General features: G+C 38.3%; 1 protein-coding gene across 3 annotated transcripts in view; it reads left to right on the top strand.

Annotated features, from left to right (window-relative positions):
* The window catches only part of LOC147378406 (CD302 antigen), a 124,684-nt gene that overhangs the window by 51,045 nt on the left and 52,971 nt on the right, over positions 1–20,668 (top strand). For all 3 annotated transcript variants that reach the window (XM_086355213.1, XM_086355195.1, XM_086355194.1), the window contains exons 19-26: positions 791–858; positions 1,149–1,228; positions 2,100–2,239; positions 4,134–4,239; positions 4,478–4,638; positions 12,742–12,871; positions 13,925–14,151; positions 20,426–20,591. In XM_086355213.1, coding sequence (XP_086211339.1) covers positions 791–858; positions 1,149–1,228; positions 2,100–2,239; positions 4,134–4,239; positions 4,478–4,638; positions 12,742–12,871; positions 13,925–14,151; positions 20,426–20,591 — 1,078 coding nt within the window. The remainder of the gene's footprint in view (positions 1–790; positions 859–1,148; positions 1,229–2,099; positions 2,240–4,133; positions 4,240–4,477; positions 4,639–12,741; positions 12,872–13,924; positions 14,152–20,425; positions 20,592–20,668) is intronic.

Raw genomic sequence — 20,668 nt, 5'->3', positions numbered from 1 at the left:
GGCCGTTGCCTCCTCCAGGGGGTCTTCTGTGCCCAAGGATTGAACCTGGGCCCAGAACCTGTGGCTCCTGCATTGGCAGGCAGATGCTTTACCACTAAGCCGCCTGAGAAACTGTATTTATTCTGTTAAAAATTTTTAACATGTACAAAAGTTGAATGTTCCTCTCAGGTGAAATTTGCCTAACAACCTGTAAGTTCATCACTGCATGTTAGAAAAATTTTAAATAGAACTGTATAATGTTTTAAAATATTCAAGATTAATTATAAATGTCAACTGATAAGATGAGCATCAAAAGTTATTATAACTTTGTAGCAGCGTTCTTGCCTGGAGAATCTCAGGGACAGGGGAGCCTGGTGGGCTGTCATCTATGGGGTCGCACAGAGTCGGACATGACTGAAGCAACTTAGCAGCAGCAGTTAACTTGAAATTCTGTTTCTAAGCATAACTAACTCTGCAAAATAGTTTTTTAGAGGAAAAGTAATTTGTATATTTTAAAATTTATAATTGGTAGCAGTAGAATATTATATGTTCCATTAATGTATGTCCACAATCACAGTGACCATGTTTTCTGTATACAAAATAGGGCATGTGAATAATTTCTAAATTACTTCCTTCAGTGAAAGGACCCAGTTTATGTAATTTAGTAAACAAAGTAATGAATATTCAGAAATTTTAGCGGTTTGTGATTTTGATAAGCCAGGGTATTTAAATCAAAACTCTCCTAGAAAAGTTAGCACATGTAAGGGTAGGTGTTCACTTGGTTGTTTTGTTTTTGCATTGTTTTTTTCAGATATCTAGTGATGAGCAGAAATGGTGGGTGAGAACTACTGAACAGCTGAAATCACATCGTTTTATATAGTATGTGACATCTTTGATGCTGCCTTTGTAAAGTTATCATGTAAAAGAATCTGTCCCAAATCCCCTTTTATTTAATACTATATGGAGCAGTTATTTATAATTAGTTTTGAACATTAGTCCTTAAACTACCGAGACTGAGAAACCAAATCCTTTTGCAAATGAGCATCAAGAAAAAAGTAGTATAAAATAATGGCCTAACATTAAATTTAGAATTAAAATTGCTTACAGTAAAGCCCAAGATGGAACATGTAACTACATTGCAAGCTGTCACATCTCTCATCTTCTTTCAGTTCACGAGACCCATGGCATCACTTTCCTATAATGTTTGGAGAGGAATGCTTTTACCTGTCTGCCAAGACTTGGTTTAATGGTAAGGTTAATTCTAAATCCTTTAATGTTGATTGTGTAATATATGAACTTCAGCTTCAATTACTACCTTAATCTTGTTTTCTTTTTGATTATACATGTGGTAGCTTCATCTTGTTCTGATTTATTGCTAATGACAATAGCTCAAGTTCCAAATGCAAGTAAAGGTACTTTTCACTGAGAATATTTTGACTTCCTTTATCCTAAAGCAGTTGAGCTTCCCTCATATCTCAGTTGGTAAAGAATCTTCCTGCAATGCAGGAGACCCCAGTTTGATTCCTGGATCGGGAAAAAATGCTGGAGAAGGGATAGGATACCCACTCCAGTATTCATGGGCTTCCCTTGTGGCTCAGCTGGTAAAAGAATCTGCCTGCAATGAGGGAGACCTGGGTTCGATCTCAGGGTTGGGAAGATCCCCTGGTGAAGGGACAGGCTACCCATTCCAGTATTCTACCCTGGAGAATTCCATGGACTGTATAGTCCATGGCATCACAAAGAGTCAGATGTGACTGAGTTGCTAAAGCAGTTACTTACCCTTTCCTAACTGATGAGGGTATAGACAAATTCACAAAGATAAGCAGGCAGCAGTTCTAAAGTATAGTTTAGGTCTCTATCCCCCTCCCCAAGAGCCTTCATCTCTCTATTTCCTGCCACTAGGAAGTACACCAAGTTTTTGCGTTTTTATAAGCAATATTGATATGCTACAACCTATTGAAATGAGTAATAATAGGAAAAATAGCTAGGGAATAAAAGGAATATACTTTAACCATTTGGGAAATATTGATTTAAAGAGACTTTCTTTACTACTGGATTGTTTTTAAAAATGTGCTGAATGGAAAATTATCACCACAGTAATCTTGCTTTTCACTTCTCAGATTTACGAAAACCTGCAGACTGTAGTACCAACTTGCCCTTTGTCTGTGAAAAACACAATGTATCTTCATTAGAAAAATATAGTCCAGATTCTGCAGCTAAAGTGCAGTGCTCTGGGGATTGGATTACTTTTCAGAACAAGGTAAAAAGGGAATTGCTACATTGTGCAGATGATGATTGCTTTCATGAAGGTTATATGGCCCATGGCAGAATGACATCCCAAGTAACTTCACTAAGATAGACTCTGCATATTTCAGTATCTCACCTGATTCTCTACATTTTCAGAAATGGAGTTACTCTCAAGTTAGTCACGCCTAGCGACTTAGCAGCAGCAGCAGCAGCTGGCCTTTCAGAATACCATGTTCCTGTTCCATTGCTGCTAACACTTAAATTGCTGAAGTTGATCTTCCAATGAATAGTCTGTTAACTAGTCAGGACTATCTCTTTGGCATGTAGAAAACTGACTGAATTTCTGGCTGATAAATTTTCCTCCTTAAGGAAAACATCCAAGCAGCATTTATCAATCAAATTAAATCAACATTGCCCAAACTGCTTTTGGGGAATATACACATATGCTAACAAAATATTAATCATTGATCTTGCCTCCAGTGTAGGGTTTATGATTAAATAGATTGGGAAGTGCCACATTCTATATTTGCCTCCTTGAGATGCACAATTCATGTTGGTGTATGTATCTAAGGAAATGCGACTGGCTGCTAAAAAGAGAAATTACTACAGTATGCTAAAACATTTATTCTCTCAGATAAAAGAAATTTGAAGATAAGCAGGCTGGGGTTGGTATGAAAGCTCTGTGGTCTTCAAAACCAGACTTCCCTTTGTCTTTCTGCTCTACCATCCTTTTTTTTTTTTTTTTTTGCTCTACCATCCTTAACTTGAGGCTTCCAAGCTCAAGTTCAGGGTGTTTGTTTGCGGAGTCTTTTCTAGAAGTCCCCCAATGACTTTATATCTCTCTGGCCACTCTTGTCTGTAAGGAGGCTGAAAAAAAAGTTTTTGTAGAATGTTTCAAGGAACATAATTTGGGCCATACTACTACACAGTAACATGACAATAATATCAAACAGAAAAAGGAAGAGATGGGTCTGGCAACTGAAAGCGTCTGTAGTAAATTTAAAATATTAGGGATATATTTTGACTTTTTAAAATTAAAATAATCTTTTCCCCCCCAAGGTGCTAGGACTAGATTAATTTACATAGTTGATATAAATTTGTAGAGTTTTTGTTTGTTTTATTGAAGTATAGTTTACTGAAAATAGTATATTAATTTCAGGTGTTCAATATAGTGATCAGATATTTCTATAGATTATGTACCATACAAAGTTAGTATAAAATTGATTATAATCCCTTTGCTATAGATAACATCCCTGTGACTTATTTATTTTAGTTTGATAGTTTGTCTCTCTTAATCCCTTTCCCCCCCTTTGAATTAAAATATACTGCCAAGAGACAATGGAATGATTTCTTTTAATATGTGTTTTTTTTTTTTTTTTAATATAAGGTAATGGTAAAGAATTGGAGAAGGAAATGGCAACCCACTCCAGTATTCTTGCCTGAGAATCCCAGGGACTGGGGAGCCTGGTGGGCTCCTGTCTATAGGGTCGCACAGAGTCGGACACGACTGAAGCAACTTAGCAGCAGCAATGGTAAAGAATACATATTTGAAATCAAATGGAGCAGAGTTTAAATGCTGACCATGCTATGGCTATTTCACTTATGGGTAAAGTTTCTTAATGTTCCTATGCTTCCATTTCCCCATTTGTTGTGAGAATTCAATGAGATAATGCTGTGCAAAGTGTTTAGCACAAGGAAGTACTCAGTAAATGGGAAATGTTTTAAAAAATAGTTCAAAGACTGCTTAAATTGAGAGTATAGGTCTGCATTCTTATGACACTGCTTTGCACATTTCCATACCTTACAGACAGAAAATTAACAGCTCTCTAAAAGATAAGGCATTTACTTCCTATATGAACTTTCATTTATCCGAAATTTTATACTTTGTGTGTGTTCTTTGTTTGTAGTGTTTTCTAAGGATCAACCCCAAATCTGTCACGTTTTCTGAAGCCAGTGATATTTGTCATACCTATGGTGGAACCCTTCCTTCAGTGTTGAGCCAGAGAGAGCAAGGTAGCAGAAATGTTCTGTAAACATGTTTTATTCTGATCCAGGGGCCAAGTTCCTGTTGGCAAGATGTGGGGAATTAACATATAAAAAGAATTTTATTAAATTACTTTTTATAGAGGTGATAATCAAAGATTATCTTGATAGTTAGATAAGCTCAAAGTATTCATTGACATTTTTAGTATACCTTTAATTTCAGTAAGTCAAATTCTTTTTTAAAAAAAAATATGTATCTTTCTGACAGATTTTATTACATCCCTGCTTCCGGATATGGAAGCTTCTTTATGGATTGGTTTGCGCTGGACTGCTTATGAAAAGATAAAGAAATGGATGGATAACAGAGAGCTGACATACAGTAACTTTCACCCATTATTGGTCGGTCGGAGGCTTCGAATACCACCAAATGTAAGTTTGTTTGTTCTTTTAATCAGTACAGTGTGTAGCTCTATGAAATATCTGAGTCTCTCATAAATTATTGGGTTAAGAACAATGGCCTATTTTATGAGTCCATTGATATGAAACATCCAAATAGGCAAATCTATAAAGATAGAAAATAAATTACTGTTTACCAGAGACTAAGGAAACTAGAAGGATAGGCAGTGATGGCTGAAGCATATGGGGTTTCTTTCTACGGTGGTGAAAATGTTCTAAGATTGACTGAGGGTGATGGTTGCACAACTCTGTGAATATACTGAAAACTACAGAGTGTATACTTTAAATGGGTGAATTATACCATCTATGAATTTTGTCTATGAAAGCTGTCACAAGAAGAACAACAGCATAGCTTCCCCAGCCTTTGTGTAGGGGCCCTAGTTTTTCATAGTAGCATCAGATTCCATAGCACTTATTTTATAACCATGTAAAACCTTCAGTGTGCTTAGTCACTCAGTTGTGTCCGACTCTTTGTGACCCCATGGACTGTAACCCACCAGGCTCCTCTGTCCATGGAATTTTCCAGGCAAGAATACTGGCATGGGCTGCCATGCCCTCCTCCAGGAGATCTTCCCCACTCAGGGATCAAAGCCATATTTCCCACATTGCAGGTGGATTCTTTACCGTCTGAGCCACCAGGGAAACCCGAAACCATCAATAGTGAGCTGCAAATAAAAGCTAATATAAAGGCTTTATTTATCATTTTGGAATTTAGAGCTGTCAGATTTAGTCTTCTGAGGTAAAAAGTACAAAATTGGTGATTGGTGATCATTTTTCCCAAAGATCTAAATGTAAAGAAGCTGTAGAAGGGAAGAAGGCATTATTAAACCACTAGACCATTCAGGTATGACCTAAATCAAATCCCTTATGATTATACAGTGGAAGTGAGAAATAGATTTAAGGGACTAGATCTGATAGATAGAGTGCCTGATGAACTATGGACGGAGGTTCGTGACATTGTACAGGAGACAGGGATTAAGACCATTCCCATAGAAAAGAAATGCAAAAAAGCAAAATGGCTGTCTGGGGAGGCCTTACAAATAGCTGTGAAAAGAAGAGAAGCGAAAAGGAAAGATATAAACATCTGAATGCAGAGTTCCAAAGAATAGCAAGAAGAGATAAGAAAGCCTTCTTCAGAGATCAATGCAAAGAAATAGAGGAAAACAACAGAATGGGAAAGACTAGGGATCTCTTCAAGAAAATCAGAGATACCAAAGGAACATTTCATGCAAAGATGAGCTCGATAAAGGACAGAAATGGTATGGACCTAACAGAAGCAGAAGATATTAAGAAGAGATGGCAAGAATACACAGAAGAACTGTACAAAAAAGATCTTCACGACCCAGATAATTACGATGGTGTGATCACTGACCTAGAGCCAGACATCCTGGAATGTGAAGTCAAGTGGGCCTTAGAAAGCATCACTACGAACAAAGCTAGTGGAGGTGATGGAATTCCAGTTGAGCTATTCCAAATCCTGAAAGATGATGCTGTGAAAGTGCTTCACTCAATATGCCAGCAAATTTGGAAAACTCAGCAGTGGCCACAGGACTGGAGGAGGTCAGTTTTCATTCCAATCCCAAAGAAAGGCAATGCCAAAGAATGCTCAAACTACTGCACGATTGCACTCATCTCACACGCTGGTAAAGTAATGCTCAAAATTCTCCAAGCTAGGCTTCAGCAATATGTGAACCATGAACTTCCTGATGTTCAAGCTGATTTAAGAAAAGGCAGAGGAACCAGAGATCAAATTGCCAACATCCGCTGGATCATGGGAAAAGCAAGAGAGTTCCAGAGAAACATCTATTTCTGCTTTATTGACTATGCTAAAGCCTTTGACTGTGTGGATCACAATAAACTGTGGAAAATTCTGAAAGAGATGGGGATACCAGACCACCTGATCTGCCTCTTGAGAAATTTGTATGCAGGTCAGGAAGCAACAGTTAGAACTGGACATGGAACAACAGACTGGTTCCAAATAGGAAAAGGAGTTCGTCAAGGCTATATATTGTCACCCTGTTTATTTAACTTATATGCAGAGTACATCATGAGAAACGCTGGACTGGAAGAAACACAGGCTGGAATCAAGACTGCAGGGAGAAATATCAATAGCTTCAGATATGCAGATGACACCACCCTTGTGGCAGAAAGTGAAGAGGAACTAAAAAGCCTCTTGATGAAAGTGAAAGTGGAGAGTGAAAAAGTTGGCTTAAAGCTCAACATTCAGAAAACAAAGATCATGGCATCCAGTCCCACCACTTCATGGGAAATAGATGGGGAAACAGTGGTAACAGTGTCAGACTTTGTTTTTCTGGGCTCCAAAATCACTACAGATGGTGACTGCAGCCATGAAATTAAAAGACGCTTACTCCTTGGAAGGAAAGTTATGACCAACCTAGATAGCATATTCAAAAGCAGAGACATTACTTTGCCAACAAAGGTTCGTCTAGTCCAGGCTATGGTTTTTCCTGTGGTCATGTATGGATGTGAGAGTTGGACTGTGAAGAAGGCTGAGCACTGAAGAATTGATGCTTTTGAACTGTGGTGTTGGAGAAGACTCTTGAGAGTCCCTTGGACTGCAAGGAGATCCAACCAGTCCATTCTAAAGGAGATCATCCCTGGGATTTCTTTGGAAGGAATGATGCTAAAGCTGAAACTCCAGTACTTTGGACACCTCATGTGAAAAGTTGACTCATTGGAAAAGACTCTGATGCTGGGAGGGATTGGGGGCAGAAGGAGAAGGGGACGACAGAGGATAAGATGGCTGGATGGCATTACTGACTCGATGGACGTGAGTCTGGGTGAACTCCGGGAGTTGGTGATGGACAGGGAGGCCTGGCGTGCTGCGACTCATGGGGTCGCAAAGAGTCGGACACAACTGAGCGACTGATCTGATCTGATCCTGTATCATGATATTACTGTCCATTGCTTCTGTCTTCCTTATTTGCTGGATACAAACCACCTTTTGCACAGAAAGCAAAAATTACTAAGAGGTTAAAATTGAATTCCAAAAGTACATGCTAGATGACATTAAGTGATATAACTGATGCAATGGAACTTTGCTCAAGATTGACTTTGATGGCAAAGGGCACTGAAACATGTAATTATTACAAAGAAAATATCAAAATAATGCTCGGTTATTATAGAAAATTTGGAATTTATAAAAGAGTAAACAACATAAAGAAAAATATCAACCTACATCCTGCTTATATTTAGGCTGCTGCTGCTGCTGCTAAGTCACTTCAGTCATGTCTGACTCTGTGGGACCCCAAGAATGGCAGCTCACCAGACTCCCCCATCCCTGGGATTCTCCAGGCAAGAGTACTGGAGTGGGGTGCCATTGCCTTCTCCCTTATTTAGGCTGGTAGCTTTTAAACTTTTAACTTATGCCCCATAGTAAGAAACACATTTAAAGAACCATTTAGCACATAGATATAAATATAATACTGAATTGAAACAAAAATTTCGGGTAATACTTACCCTTAGAGCTTATATTGCTTTCTATTCTAGTCTGCTTTAGTCTAGTATAGTCAATCTATTCTCTGTATTCTATCCTATTCTATTTCATTATCACAACTAAGAATCAGGATCCACTGAAGTGATTTCATGACCTACTAAATGAATCTCAAACCATATTTGAATCCTGATCTAGGGAATCACAATGAATATTTCAGCCTTTTTCTTCTAGGACTTTTCTATACACTGTCTTCTTGACATAGATAAGAGTATATACTATTGTATCTACTTTTCTCATTTAGTATTATATAAGTATCAATAGTTTCTTATGCCATTTAAGGATATACTTGATAACCATTTTGATGGTTGCACAATATTTCTTGATATATATGCCATCATTTACCTAAACAATGCTGGGTGTTTCCATTGTTTTCAGTTTTGCATAATCTTAAATAGCTGCAGTTAACATCTTTGTGTATAATCTTTGCTATATATTTCAGGTTACCTCCTTAGGATAGATTTAGGTAGCCAGATCAAAAGATATAAGTAGTTACAAAACTCTGGTTAACAAATTGCTTTCCAGGAAGGTTTATGAGTTTATTTTTTTGTCAGCATTGTGTTGTGATTACTCTTCTGTTCATCAGATCAGATCAGATCAGTCGCTCAGTCGTGTCCGACTCTTTGCGACCCCATTAATCGCAGCACGCCAGGCCTCCCTGTCCATCACCAACTCCCGGAGTTCACCCAGGCTCACATCCATCGAGTCAGTGATGCCATCCAGCCATCTCATCCTGTCGTCCCCTTCTCCTCTTGCCCCCAATCCCTCCCAGCATCAGAGTCTTTCCCAATGAGTCAACTCTTCGCATGAGGTGGCCAAAGTACTGGAGTTTCAGCTTTAGCATCATTTCTTCCAAAGAAATCCCAGGGCTGATCTCCTTCAGAATGGACTGGTTGGATCTCCTTGCAGTCCAAGGGACTCTCAGGAGCCTTCTCCAACACCACAGTTCAGAAGCATCGATTCTTCGGCGCTCAGCTTTCTTCACAGTCCAACTCTCACATCCATACATGACCACAGGAAAAACCATAGCCTGGACTAGACGAACCTTTGTTGGCAAAGTAATGTCTCTGCTTTTGAATATGCTATCTAGGTTGGTCATAACTTATACCAGTATATTAATAATTTCCAACATTTATTGAGCAGCGAATGTGTCATACATTCTACTAATGCATCACATGTATCATTTCATTTGATCTGCACAAAAAATGTGAAACAGTCTGCACTCCTCTCCTATCTTAGAAATGCAGAGACAGAGAGTCACATAACTTGCCAGAAGTCATTCAGGGTATACATGCAGAGTTGGTTTTTAAATCTGAGTCTGTAGAGGCAGTATTCTTAGCTTCTTTACTACATTGCCTCTACTAAAGTGCTCTAAGGAGCATTATCTTTAAAGATGCTTGCTAATTTGTTAGTTTAAGTGATATCATATTTTCTGATTTCTAGTAAAAGCATTTGTTAGATTTCTATTTCTCTGATTTCTAATAAAAGCATATAAATTCAGTAATAATTTTAATTTCATCAAATGTGAATTTTTTATTCTTTGAAAATTTATCTGTCAAAGTCTTGTTGTAGTTCTTACTGTTTTTATGACTGTGCAAACATTAACTGTGCAAACCCTGTGTTTCTTGTATTTACTGCAAATATTTTCATAGGATTTTTCTAAATAACAAAAATATTACAGAAATAAGTTTTGTTTTTTTGTTGCATGTTTAACTCTATTTATTTCCTTTTTTCTCCACTCTTTTAAGGTTATAATGTTAGTTAGTTAAGTATATGCCTTTATTTTCTTCATTTTGTTTTATAGCTTGCCTTTTTATTCTGACAACATGTTCCATCAATGGTATATGGTATATATTGTCAATGGGTACTTAATCCTGTTCCTTAATCCTGGCCAATTTTCTGGCATCATTTATTGCATATACTTCCATTTGTTAAAATCAATATAGAATGCCTTCTTTATCATATGTGAAGTGTGTGTGTGTATGTGTGCATCTATGTATGAGACATACTCCTGTATAGCTCTCACACTGCTCTAAATACTACCATGTTCCCATATTTCAAAAAAATATAATAGGATTAGTTATCCTTTATTATTTGCTTTTAAAAATTTTTAGCTGTTATGTCTATTCTTCAAGGCAAACTAGAATTGTTTACTTAATTTCCACTCTAAACAATTAAACAGCAAATATTTGGTGAGAATTTGACAAAATTTTAGGAAGAACTGATATCTCTTTATTAATCTTTCCTCAAGAATATGGTGTAACATGTCTCTCCACTAATTCAAGCCTTCCTTTTAAATTCCTCAGTGATGTTTTCATAGAAATTATCTTTCTTATTGCCATTGAGAATGGCAGCTTTTAAAAATTTTCTTATTGATGTATAGGAAACCTATTGTTTGGGAATTTTTGTACATTTATTTCATAGGTATCCCTCTTACTAAAAACTCTTACTACTCAGAGTTTTTCACTAGATTTTATTGGGTTTTCTAATTAGATAATCATAATTTGCAAATAACAGTTCACACTTCACTACATGTGGTAAGACTTCCAGAACCATGGTAAATACCAGGAGTATTAAATAATATCTTACACTTGATCTGGACTCTAATAGGACTATCTTTGTCCTATAGTCTTTCATTTTTATATTTGATGTGTACTTTTTGTTCCAGATATATCATTCTGTAACTAGTTTATCTTAAATTTTTATTCAAGGATAAGTAGTAGATTTTCTAAAATTTATTTTCAACATCTATTAAAATTGTGTAATATAGTTTTTCCCATTAGGCCCATGGATGTGTGGCCCATTGATAGATATTGTGTTAAAACCATTTTTATCTCCTAAATAAAACCTAATTACTGAATCCTAAATAAAACCTAATTTCAGTAATAAAACCTAATTACTGAAAGTGGATTATTATTTTACTACTCTACTGAATTAGATTTGTTAGAATTTTATTTGGGAATATTTTCATCTCTGTTCATAGAGTTAATTTTTTAATGCCATACTGTTAGATTTTTTTTTCTGATTGTGTCAGCTTCATCAGATGAACTAGGTAGTTTTCTGCCTTTGTGTTTTGAGATTATGACTCAGCCTGGGAAGTTATCTTTCTCTGAAAGTTTGAAGGAACAAAACCACATGGTATTATAATCCTGTTCCAAGATCATTCTTTAATCATAAAGGGATTTGGTACAGTAGTTGAGGGCTAAACTCTAGAGTCAGAGTGTCTGGATTTGAATTCCATTCAGCCATTTAGTATGCTCTAGGAAGTTCACTTCTCTTAAGCCTCAGATTTTATTTATAAAGATGCCCTGGAGGAGGGAAAGGCTACCTACTCCAGTATTCTGGCCTGGAGAATTCCATGGACTGTATAGTCCATGGGGTTGCTACTGAGCAACTTTGACTTTCAGGTGGTGCTAGTGGTAAAGAACCCACCTACCAATGCAGGAGATGTAAAAGACATGGGTTCCCATGGACAGAGGAACCTGGTGGGCTACAATCCATGAGGTCGCAAAGAGTCAGACATGACTGAAACAACTTAGTATGTATGCATGCTGCTAAGTCGATTCAGTCGTGTCCGACTCTGCGTGACCCCATAGACGGCAGCCCACCAGGCTCCCCCATCCCTGGGATTCTCCAAGCAAGAACACTGGAGTGGGTTGCCATTTCCTTCTCCAATGCAGGAAAGTGAAAAGTGAAAGTGAAGTCGCTCAGTCATGTTGTGACTCTTAGCGACCTCATGGACTGCAGCCTACCAGGCTCCTCCATCCATGGGATTTTCCAGGCAAGAGTACTGGAGTGGGGTGCCATTGCTTTCTCTGATGTATGCATGCATGTAGTATTTTTAAAAAATATATTATAGCTCCTTGGATAAGCTTCAGTTCAGTTCAGTTTAGTCGCTCAGTGGTGTCCAACTCTTTGCAATCCCATGAACCACAGCACACCAGGCCTCCCTGTCCATTGCCAACTCAGAATAAGCTTACTTTTCTTATTTTTCTAAGAGTAATACGTTTCAAACATTTAGAATAGTGTAGGGATAATATACTTTGAATAAATTTTCATGTCTAATGTTACTTATTTGTGGTCAACAAATGAAATCTAAATAGATACTTTTATTTATGGATGTTTCATAGTGACAAGTATAGGATCAAAGCTTTAAGGTGAGTTCTCTCTTGTGTGGGACACCATTTGTCATTATAAAAAGTTTGTAAGCATCTAATAAGTTAAATTAATTGTCATCACTTTTTGCTTACTTGCAACGTTAAGTATGAGAGCAGAGTGTTAAATATTACTATAATTGCTTTTGTCTTCTAACAGGTTTTCTTATCTGTTTTGAAGATGTATTTATCAGTATTACTACTATTTTGGTTTGTGATTTCTAAAGTTAATTGCCCTTTTCCCATGTTTTGAAAGTTTATCAGGATTTTCTTAGTGATTTCATGGTCAACTCCCTAATGGATTTTTCTATAGGAAGAAAAATCCAATTTGGAATATAAAATTATCTTACTGGGATCCTCAGACTGTTAGTTTAATGATTGCTTATACATATTTGCCTTTTTGTTTAGATTTTTGATGAAGAGGCATCTTACCACTGTGCTGTAATGCTCAACCTCCAAAAATCACCTTTTACTGGGATGTGGAATTTTACTTCCTGTAGTGAACACCATACTCTGTCTCTATGTCAGAAATACTCAGGTATAGATCATTATTTAGATAACTATGGTACTTTATGTTGTTAGAGATGTACAGTATGTTTTCACACAAAATAATCTTATAAATTAATTAATATTTGTAATCATATAGCTTCTTTAACATTTTAGCATGGCTACATCCATGTGAGTCAAATTAGCTCAAGTATTGAATATGATGTGATTTTCTTTCAAGATCACTGCCATAATTAAATATCAAAATTAAGTATTTAATGGAATTTGTTAATAGGAGTTGTCTAATGACAGTAAATTATGGTTACACTTTGTTCTTTTTACTCTGGGATTTTTCAGATTTTGCTTTCTATCATGAGGAAAAGAGGAGAAAAAGATGTTTGTAACTAAACTCGGTGTAAAAATTCATGGTTAAATTTAGCTCTCAAAAAAATAAAAGGATATGAAGCATTATAAATGGATCACACACTAAGCCTTATCCTATAATCCACATAAAAATAAAATATGTACTTAAAAGTAGGCATCATCTATATTTTCAAAATATTTTTTATTGTTTTCATTGGTCACAGTAAGTTTTTAACTAATTATTTTAAAAAAGAAATCCTTTGTCATATAATGAGAATCTCAAGTAGCTAATTCATGTGCTTCTGAAGAACTTTTTGCTAAATTAATCTTTACTCATTTGTCTTATACTTTTTAGTAACTGCCTTAATTCAGAGAAGTATTGCAAATTAATAATGCAAATATATCCTCTAAGAGGTGGTTTCATACATTTTTTGTGGGTTCTCCCAGATGAAAACTTGTAAAGGGAGACTTAACACCTTCTCTTGTTGAAGCACTTCAAAGAAAGAAAGAATCTGACACCAATCTGAAATGGTAATCTTATTGCACTCTAGTTTTATTTTTCCCCTTCCCAAATCAGATCAACTAAAACAGAATTATTTATAAAACATACCTAGTTATCCTACCCAAAGTCTAAAACAAATAGATAAGTAATACCTAAAGTACATTATTATAGGGAGAAATTTCAAAAGCTATCTCATGACTTACCAAGTGGGTGTTTTTTTTTTTTTTCTTTTACACACAGAAATTGAAAGCAGACAGACCTTGTGGAATACTACAGAGACTATGAAGTATCAAAATAACCTGTACAAAATAATCCTGAAGACCCTGACTTGGACCGATGCTCTAAGAGAGTGTCAGAAAGAAAACATGCGCCTGGTGAGCATCACAGACCCTTACCAGCAGGCCTTCCTGACTGTGCAGGCGGTCGTCCGCAACTCTTCTTTGTGGATTGGACTCTCCAGTCATGACGTAAGTTTTCAGTCCGATTGCCAGGATTGGGTGACGGAATGTGACATTTTTTGATTGCACACAGCATCTCTCCTATCAGACTAAAAAAACCCAGAGATCATAAAATCTTACTCCAGTGAATGAATTTCGTCAAGTATGTAATTTTTAGTGGCAATCATTTTCCCACTGATTCGCTGCTTTATTGTTTAGCTTTAGAAAAATGTCCAATGGTATGTAACTGAGCACTTCTTTTTATTTATTCTAATCAAAGATGGAGCTGGAATCTGGAGCTGCCATCTCTCCTCAGCCAATGAAAAGGACAGGGGAAGGGCAGTTACAAAATCACAGGGGGTTGGATGAGTGGAAGCCCATGGACATTATTAAAGGGCTTTTTATCCCTTTCTGAATAAGCAAAGTGAAATTAAGCCACTCTACAAAGGAATTAGAAGAGCAATTCACCCTATCTCCAACTCTGATCTTGGGTACTTCTCATTCATCTCTTAGCCCAACAACAAATTCTAGTCTCCTATTAATTCCTGACACTGAATTACATACATATAGCATGAACAGGAATATTTATGCTCCTAAATCTTTTGGCTAAAATTAATAGGGAATTGTCTTTAAAATAGAGCTCTATTATTTCTGTCAGCATCGTAGTCCTTTTTTGCCCCTTTTCTGAGCCTTCTTTGTAATGATTTGATGCTTTGCCTGCTGAAATGAATTTAAAGTTAATATCTAGGGCTGGTATATAAGGCTGCATATGTTGTCTATTGATAGGGGTGCCATTTTCAAAGATGGTAATGTGAACTTTGCTTCCTGCATCTGTGCGGCGAGTGACCCATAAAGCCCAGTTAGATAAGTGTCACCTAAACCAGTATTCCTAATCCACTCTTAGAGAGAAGTTAATCAGGAGAGTAGGAGAGAAGCATCCATGGCATTGTGAAGCAAACCTGAGGCATGGAGGCTGTAGGATAACCCTCAGTGTACCAAGACGGTTTTAGGGTTGTCTGGAGAAAAAGTAATGAAAGACAATTCAATCCTTGCACAAACCCCAAGTTGAACTGGAGAGTGGATGAAAAACTTAAACTCAGAAGTGAACATAATCTTTGACAAACTTTAAATTTATTACCACCAGCATTTGTCAGAAGCTCAATTAAAAAAACAAAAACAGTACTTAGAAACTGCTTGAAGAATCAGTTCAGTTCAGTCACTCAGTCATGTCCAACTCTTTGCAACCCATGAATTACAGCACGCCAGGCCTCCCTGTCCGTCACCAACTCCCAGAGTCCACCCAAACTCATGTGCATCGAGTCGGTGATGCCATCCAGCCATCTCATCCTCTGTTGTCCCCTTCTCCTCCTGCCCCCAATCCCTCCCAGCATCAGGGTCTTTTCCAATGAGTCAACTCTTCGCATGAGGTGGCCAAAGTATTGGAGTTTCAGCCTCAGCATCAGTCCTTCCAGTGAACACCCAGGACTGATCTCCTTTAGAATGGACTGGTTGGATCTCCTTGCAGTCCAAGGGACTCTCAAGAGTCTTCTCCAACACCACAGTTCAAAAGCATCAATTCTTCGGCGCTCAGCTTTCTTCACAATCCAACTCTCACATCCATACATGACCACTGGAAAAACCATAGCCTTGACTAGACGAATAGTTTCTCCAAAACTCTGGATTTTAAAATATACCCTTAGTTCAAGCCAGATTGTCAGCTTGAACAGCTTCCCTAGACTTCACAGTATCAGTTCCTTCATAGCATTGCTTTTACTTCCTTTCTCTTTCATGTTTGGCATTATGTGAAACGCATCACTGTGTCTCTTGTGAAGCTGGTAATCAGTTATTACATTTCCTAGTTTTAATCACATTAAACCTTTTAAAAGAAAAGCAGTGTTGTCACTGGAGAAAAATCGTAAAGTTAGAATAAATTTAAAAAATAAAATTGAAATCACCTGTAATCCCCAGTATCTAGTGATAAACCGGTTTAAATGTTTAGTATATATCCTTCAGGTTATTTTTCTGTGCACATGTATTTATTTTTAAGACAGTTGGTATCATACAGTTTTGTAACTTTTTCCCCCCACTTGATGATTTTGGTCTTCTTTCTTATTCTGTTTTCAATCTTCACCTCTTTTTCTCTTTTCCCTTTTGCTCTTCAACATATTTTATGTAGCTATTTATTATATATTTTCATAAACTGCCTTAAATCTTTGGCACATGGCAGGATATAAAGAAATGAAAGTTTATACTAAAAACAGTGGGAGGTTTTGAAAGATTCTAAGCATGGTAGTAACAACATCGGATTTTGACTTGACAAAAATTATGCTGTGGAGAAGCTGGGGAAGGAAGTGAGAAGTCCTGAGACAGAAGACCAGTTAGAGTTTCTTGTAGACATCAGTGCAGGAAATGATGATGGTCTGGACTGAGGCGTGTTTACACTGTCTGCAGCACAGCAGTTTCGGGTTATAGGAAGTCCGGAGTGTGACTGTGACAGCAGGTCACTAGTACATTGAAGTGAAAGTCTAGAAGAGGAAGTCAAGAAGGTTTGGGAACAGGGTGAGTCAACCACATGAACACAGAACTCCCTAAGTTAGAGGTAAGACCAGGAGGACAGAGCAAGACATGGGGCGTCTCCTTAGTGAATGTCAGAGATGGGCAGGGGGCCAAGACCTCAGTGAATGTCAGAGAGAAGCAAGGACTCTGGGCGGTTGCAGTGATAAGGGCATAAACCTCAAAGGAAATTACTAAAGTAGATAAAAATACCCATGACCTCATTCTCATGGCTCTGTGGTATCTGAGATTAAGAAAAGCAAATAGCCTTCCCTTGTGGGTGCTGAAAGGAACTTGCTCTGTTAGAAAAGACAGGTTTTAATTAAGATCCATCAAGGTCTAGAATTCAGTGAAGAGATATTTACAGTCTTAGTAAACAGACTTAGTGTTCAAAAAAGAGATGGAGGGAATGGGATGGCTTATCTACAAGGAACAGAAGTTCCAAAGGTCCAAGGACCTGGGTTAGTTGGGAGTGTAGCAAGGGAGAAGGAATCCAGGGTAATACCCAGTACTGGCAACACCACAGGGACAAAGGGCCACATTTGAGGCCACTTGGTTTAGAAATTAACTGGCTACAACTTTACAACTGGAATGCTCAGTTCAGTTCAGTTTAATCGCTCAGTTGTGTCCAACTCTTTGCCATCCCATGGACTACAGCACGCCAGGCCTCCCTGTCCATTGCCAACTCCTGGAGTTTACTCAAACTCATGTCCATTGAGTCATTGATGCCATCCAACCATCTCGTCCTCTGTCATCCCCTTCTCCTCCTGCCTTCAATCTTTTCCACATCAGAGTCTTTTCAAATGAGTCAGTTCTTCACATCAGGTGGCCAAAGTACTGGAGTTTCAGCTTCAGCATCAGTCCTTCCAATGAATGTACAGGACTGATTTCCTCTAGGATGGACTGGTTGGATCTCCTTGCAGTCCAAGAGACTCTCAAGAGTCTCCTCCAACACCACCATTCAAAATCATCAGTTATTCAGCACTCAGCTTTCTTTATAGTCTAACTATCACATCCATACATGACCACTGGAAGAACCATAGCCTTGACTAGTGGATCTTTATTGGTAAAGTAAGTCTCTGCTTTTTAATATGCTGTCTAGGTTGGTCATAACTTTTCTTCCAAGGAGTAAGCATCTTTTAATTTCATGGCTGCAGTCACCATCTGCAGTGATTTTGGAGCCCAAAAAAATAAAGTCTGTCATTGTTTCCATTGTTTCCCCATCTATTTGCCATGAAGTGATGGGACCAGATGCCAGGGATCTTAGTTTTCTGAATGTTGAGTTTTAAGCCAACTTTTTCACTCTCCTCTTTCACTTTCATCAAGAGGCTCTTTAGTTCTTCTTCACTTTCTGCCATAAGAGTGGTGTCATCTGCATATCTGAGGTTATTGATATTTCTCCCGGCAATCTTGATTCCAGCTTGTGTTTCTTCCAGTCCAGCGTTTCTCATGATGTACTCTGCATATAAGATACAGCCTTGACGTAACTCCTTTTCCTATTTGGAACCAGTCTGTTGTTCCATGTCCAGTTCTAACCGTTGCTTCTTGACTGCATACTATTTCTCAACAGGCAGGTCAGGTGGACTGGTATGCCCATCTCTTTCAGAATTTTTCACAGTTTGTTGTGGTCCACACAGTCAAAGGCTTTGGCATAGTCAATGAAGAAGAAGTAGATGTTTTTCTGAAACTCTCTTGCTTTTTCAATGGTCCAGCAAATGTTGGCAATTTGATCTTTGGTTCCTCTGCCTTTTCTAAATCCAGCTTGAACATCTGGAAGTTCACAGTTCATGTACTATTGAACCCTGGCTTGGAGAATTTTGAGCATTACTTTACTAGCATGTGAGATGAGTGCAATTGCGCATTAGGTTGAGTATTCTTTGGCATTGTCTTTCTTTGGGATTGGAATGAAAACTGACCTTTTCCAGTCTTGTGGCCACTGCTGAATTTTCCAAATTTGCTGGCATATTGAATGTAGCACTTTCACAGCATCATCTTTTAGGAATGCTGGTGGAGAACAATTCTGGATGAAATAGTTGGTGGTGTTGAGGTTTGACTGCCTTTGCTATTTTTCATTCACTAAGGGGACTGTATGTGGCCTTTGCCCAATGTTCCGCTTAAGCCAGTAATGCTAAATTGCCATGGGCTTCAGGAAAGCATGCCTCAGTGGGTCAGTGTGTAAGGCCTGGTGCCCTGGCAGCACCACAGGAGAGCTCAGGCAGGCCTATACTTCACAACCCATCACCTGCACATCTGTAGCTACCTTGAAAGCGTCTCTCAAGACAGGTGGTCATGCTTTTATCAGGATGCAAAGATAGATGTTCACAGATTTCTAGCACACAATAGAATGTACTGAATAAGGAAGTTTCTCTTCAAAGACAAGTGTGAAAACAGTGGTATGAGATCCACAGGGCCTGAGAGTTTAAAAAGGAGCTAACAGGGGTTGGGGGCAGGAGGAAAAGGGGACGACAGAGGATGAGATGGCTGGATGGCATCACTGACTGGATGGACGTGAGTCTGAGTGAACTCTGGAAGTTGGTGATGGACAGGGAGGCCTGACGTGCTGCGATTCATGGGGTCGCAAAGAGTCAGACATGACTGAGCGACTGAACTGAACTGAACTGAACACCCATGTAGCTCTTATTGTGTGCCAGCTAGCCACTGATTTATGTGTCTTACACGTTACCCCATTGATTCTAACCCATGAGATTAAGTGTCACATCCATTTAATAGAAGAGGGGATGGAAATGTGGCAAGGTGAGGCAATGGCACCCCACTCCAGTACTTTTGCCTAGAAAATCCCATGGACAGAGGAGCCTGGTAGGCTGCAGTCCATGGGGTCGCTAGAGTCTGACACGACTGAGCAACTTCACTTTCACTTTTCACTTTCATGCATTGGAGAAGGAAATTGGCAACCCACTCCAGCGTTCTTGCCTGGAGAATCCTGGGTACGGGGGAGCCTGGTGGGCTGCCGTCTCTGGGGTCGCACAGAGTCGGACACGACTGAAGCGACTTAGCAGCAGCAGCAGCAATATCACAATCAAAAGCTGACAAATGACTGAACCAGAATTCAAAACTAGTACGCTTAGCTCCAAACCCATGTTCTTTCCACTACTACATATTATCTCTAAGTTAATCAGCACTCACAGTGGTCCTCACTCCATTTTAACTCTCTGATTTCCAACAACCAATGGTTCTAATTATGTGTGAGGCAGCAACGTATAATGGTTTAGACCATGGACTCCAGGGTCTAATGGCCTGGATTTGAATCCCAGCTCACTATGGTTTTACACTCTGTGTGATGGTACATGACTTCAGTTTCCTCAACTATAAAATGGATATATGATAGTACCTGGGTGCCTTATATGGTTGTTGTAAGAATTATATAATATTTGCAAAGTACTTAAAACAATGCCTGATATGTAGTAAGTGCTTTGTAAATATGTGCTAAATATAAGGTAAAATTAAAAGTCACGCTCAGTCGTGTCCAACTGTTTGTGACCCTGTGGACTGTAGCCCATTAGGTTCCTCTGTCTATGGAATTCTCCAGGCAAGAATACTGGAGTGGGTAGCCATTCCCTTCTCCAGGGGATATTCCCTACCCAGGGATCAAACCCAGGAGTCCTGCATTGCAGGAGGATTCTTTACTGTCTAAGCCACCAGGGAAGCCCTTAGATTGACCACAAGGGTCAAAATCAAACCATAGGGACAAGATGAAGGATTGTCACTTAAAATATATTTCTCCACCTTCCAGGATGAACTCAATTTTGGTTGGTCAGATGGGAAACATCTTCAATTTAGTCGCTGGGCTGAAAATAACGAACAACTTGAAGACTGTGTAGTATTAGACACTGATGGATTCTGGAAAACATCTGATTGCGATAATAATCAACCAGGCGCTATTTGCTATTATTCAGGAAGTATGCTAATTTCAAGTATTTTAATTCTTTAATTGTTATCAGTCTTATGAGTAGTGGAATTTTGGGGAAATGGATTT

Source organism: Bos grunniens, chromosome 2 (genome assembly GCF_055505025.1).
Source record: "Bos grunniens cultivar Pamir isolate PY7600 chromosome 2, Bosgru_T2T1.0, whole genome shotgun sequence".
NCBI classification, from domain to species: domain Eukaryota; kingdom Metazoa; phylum Chordata; class Mammalia; order Artiodactyla; family Bovidae; genus Bos; species Bos grunniens.
Note: the sequence above shows the minus strand (reverse complement) of the source record. Positions and strands in the feature narration are given on the sequence as shown.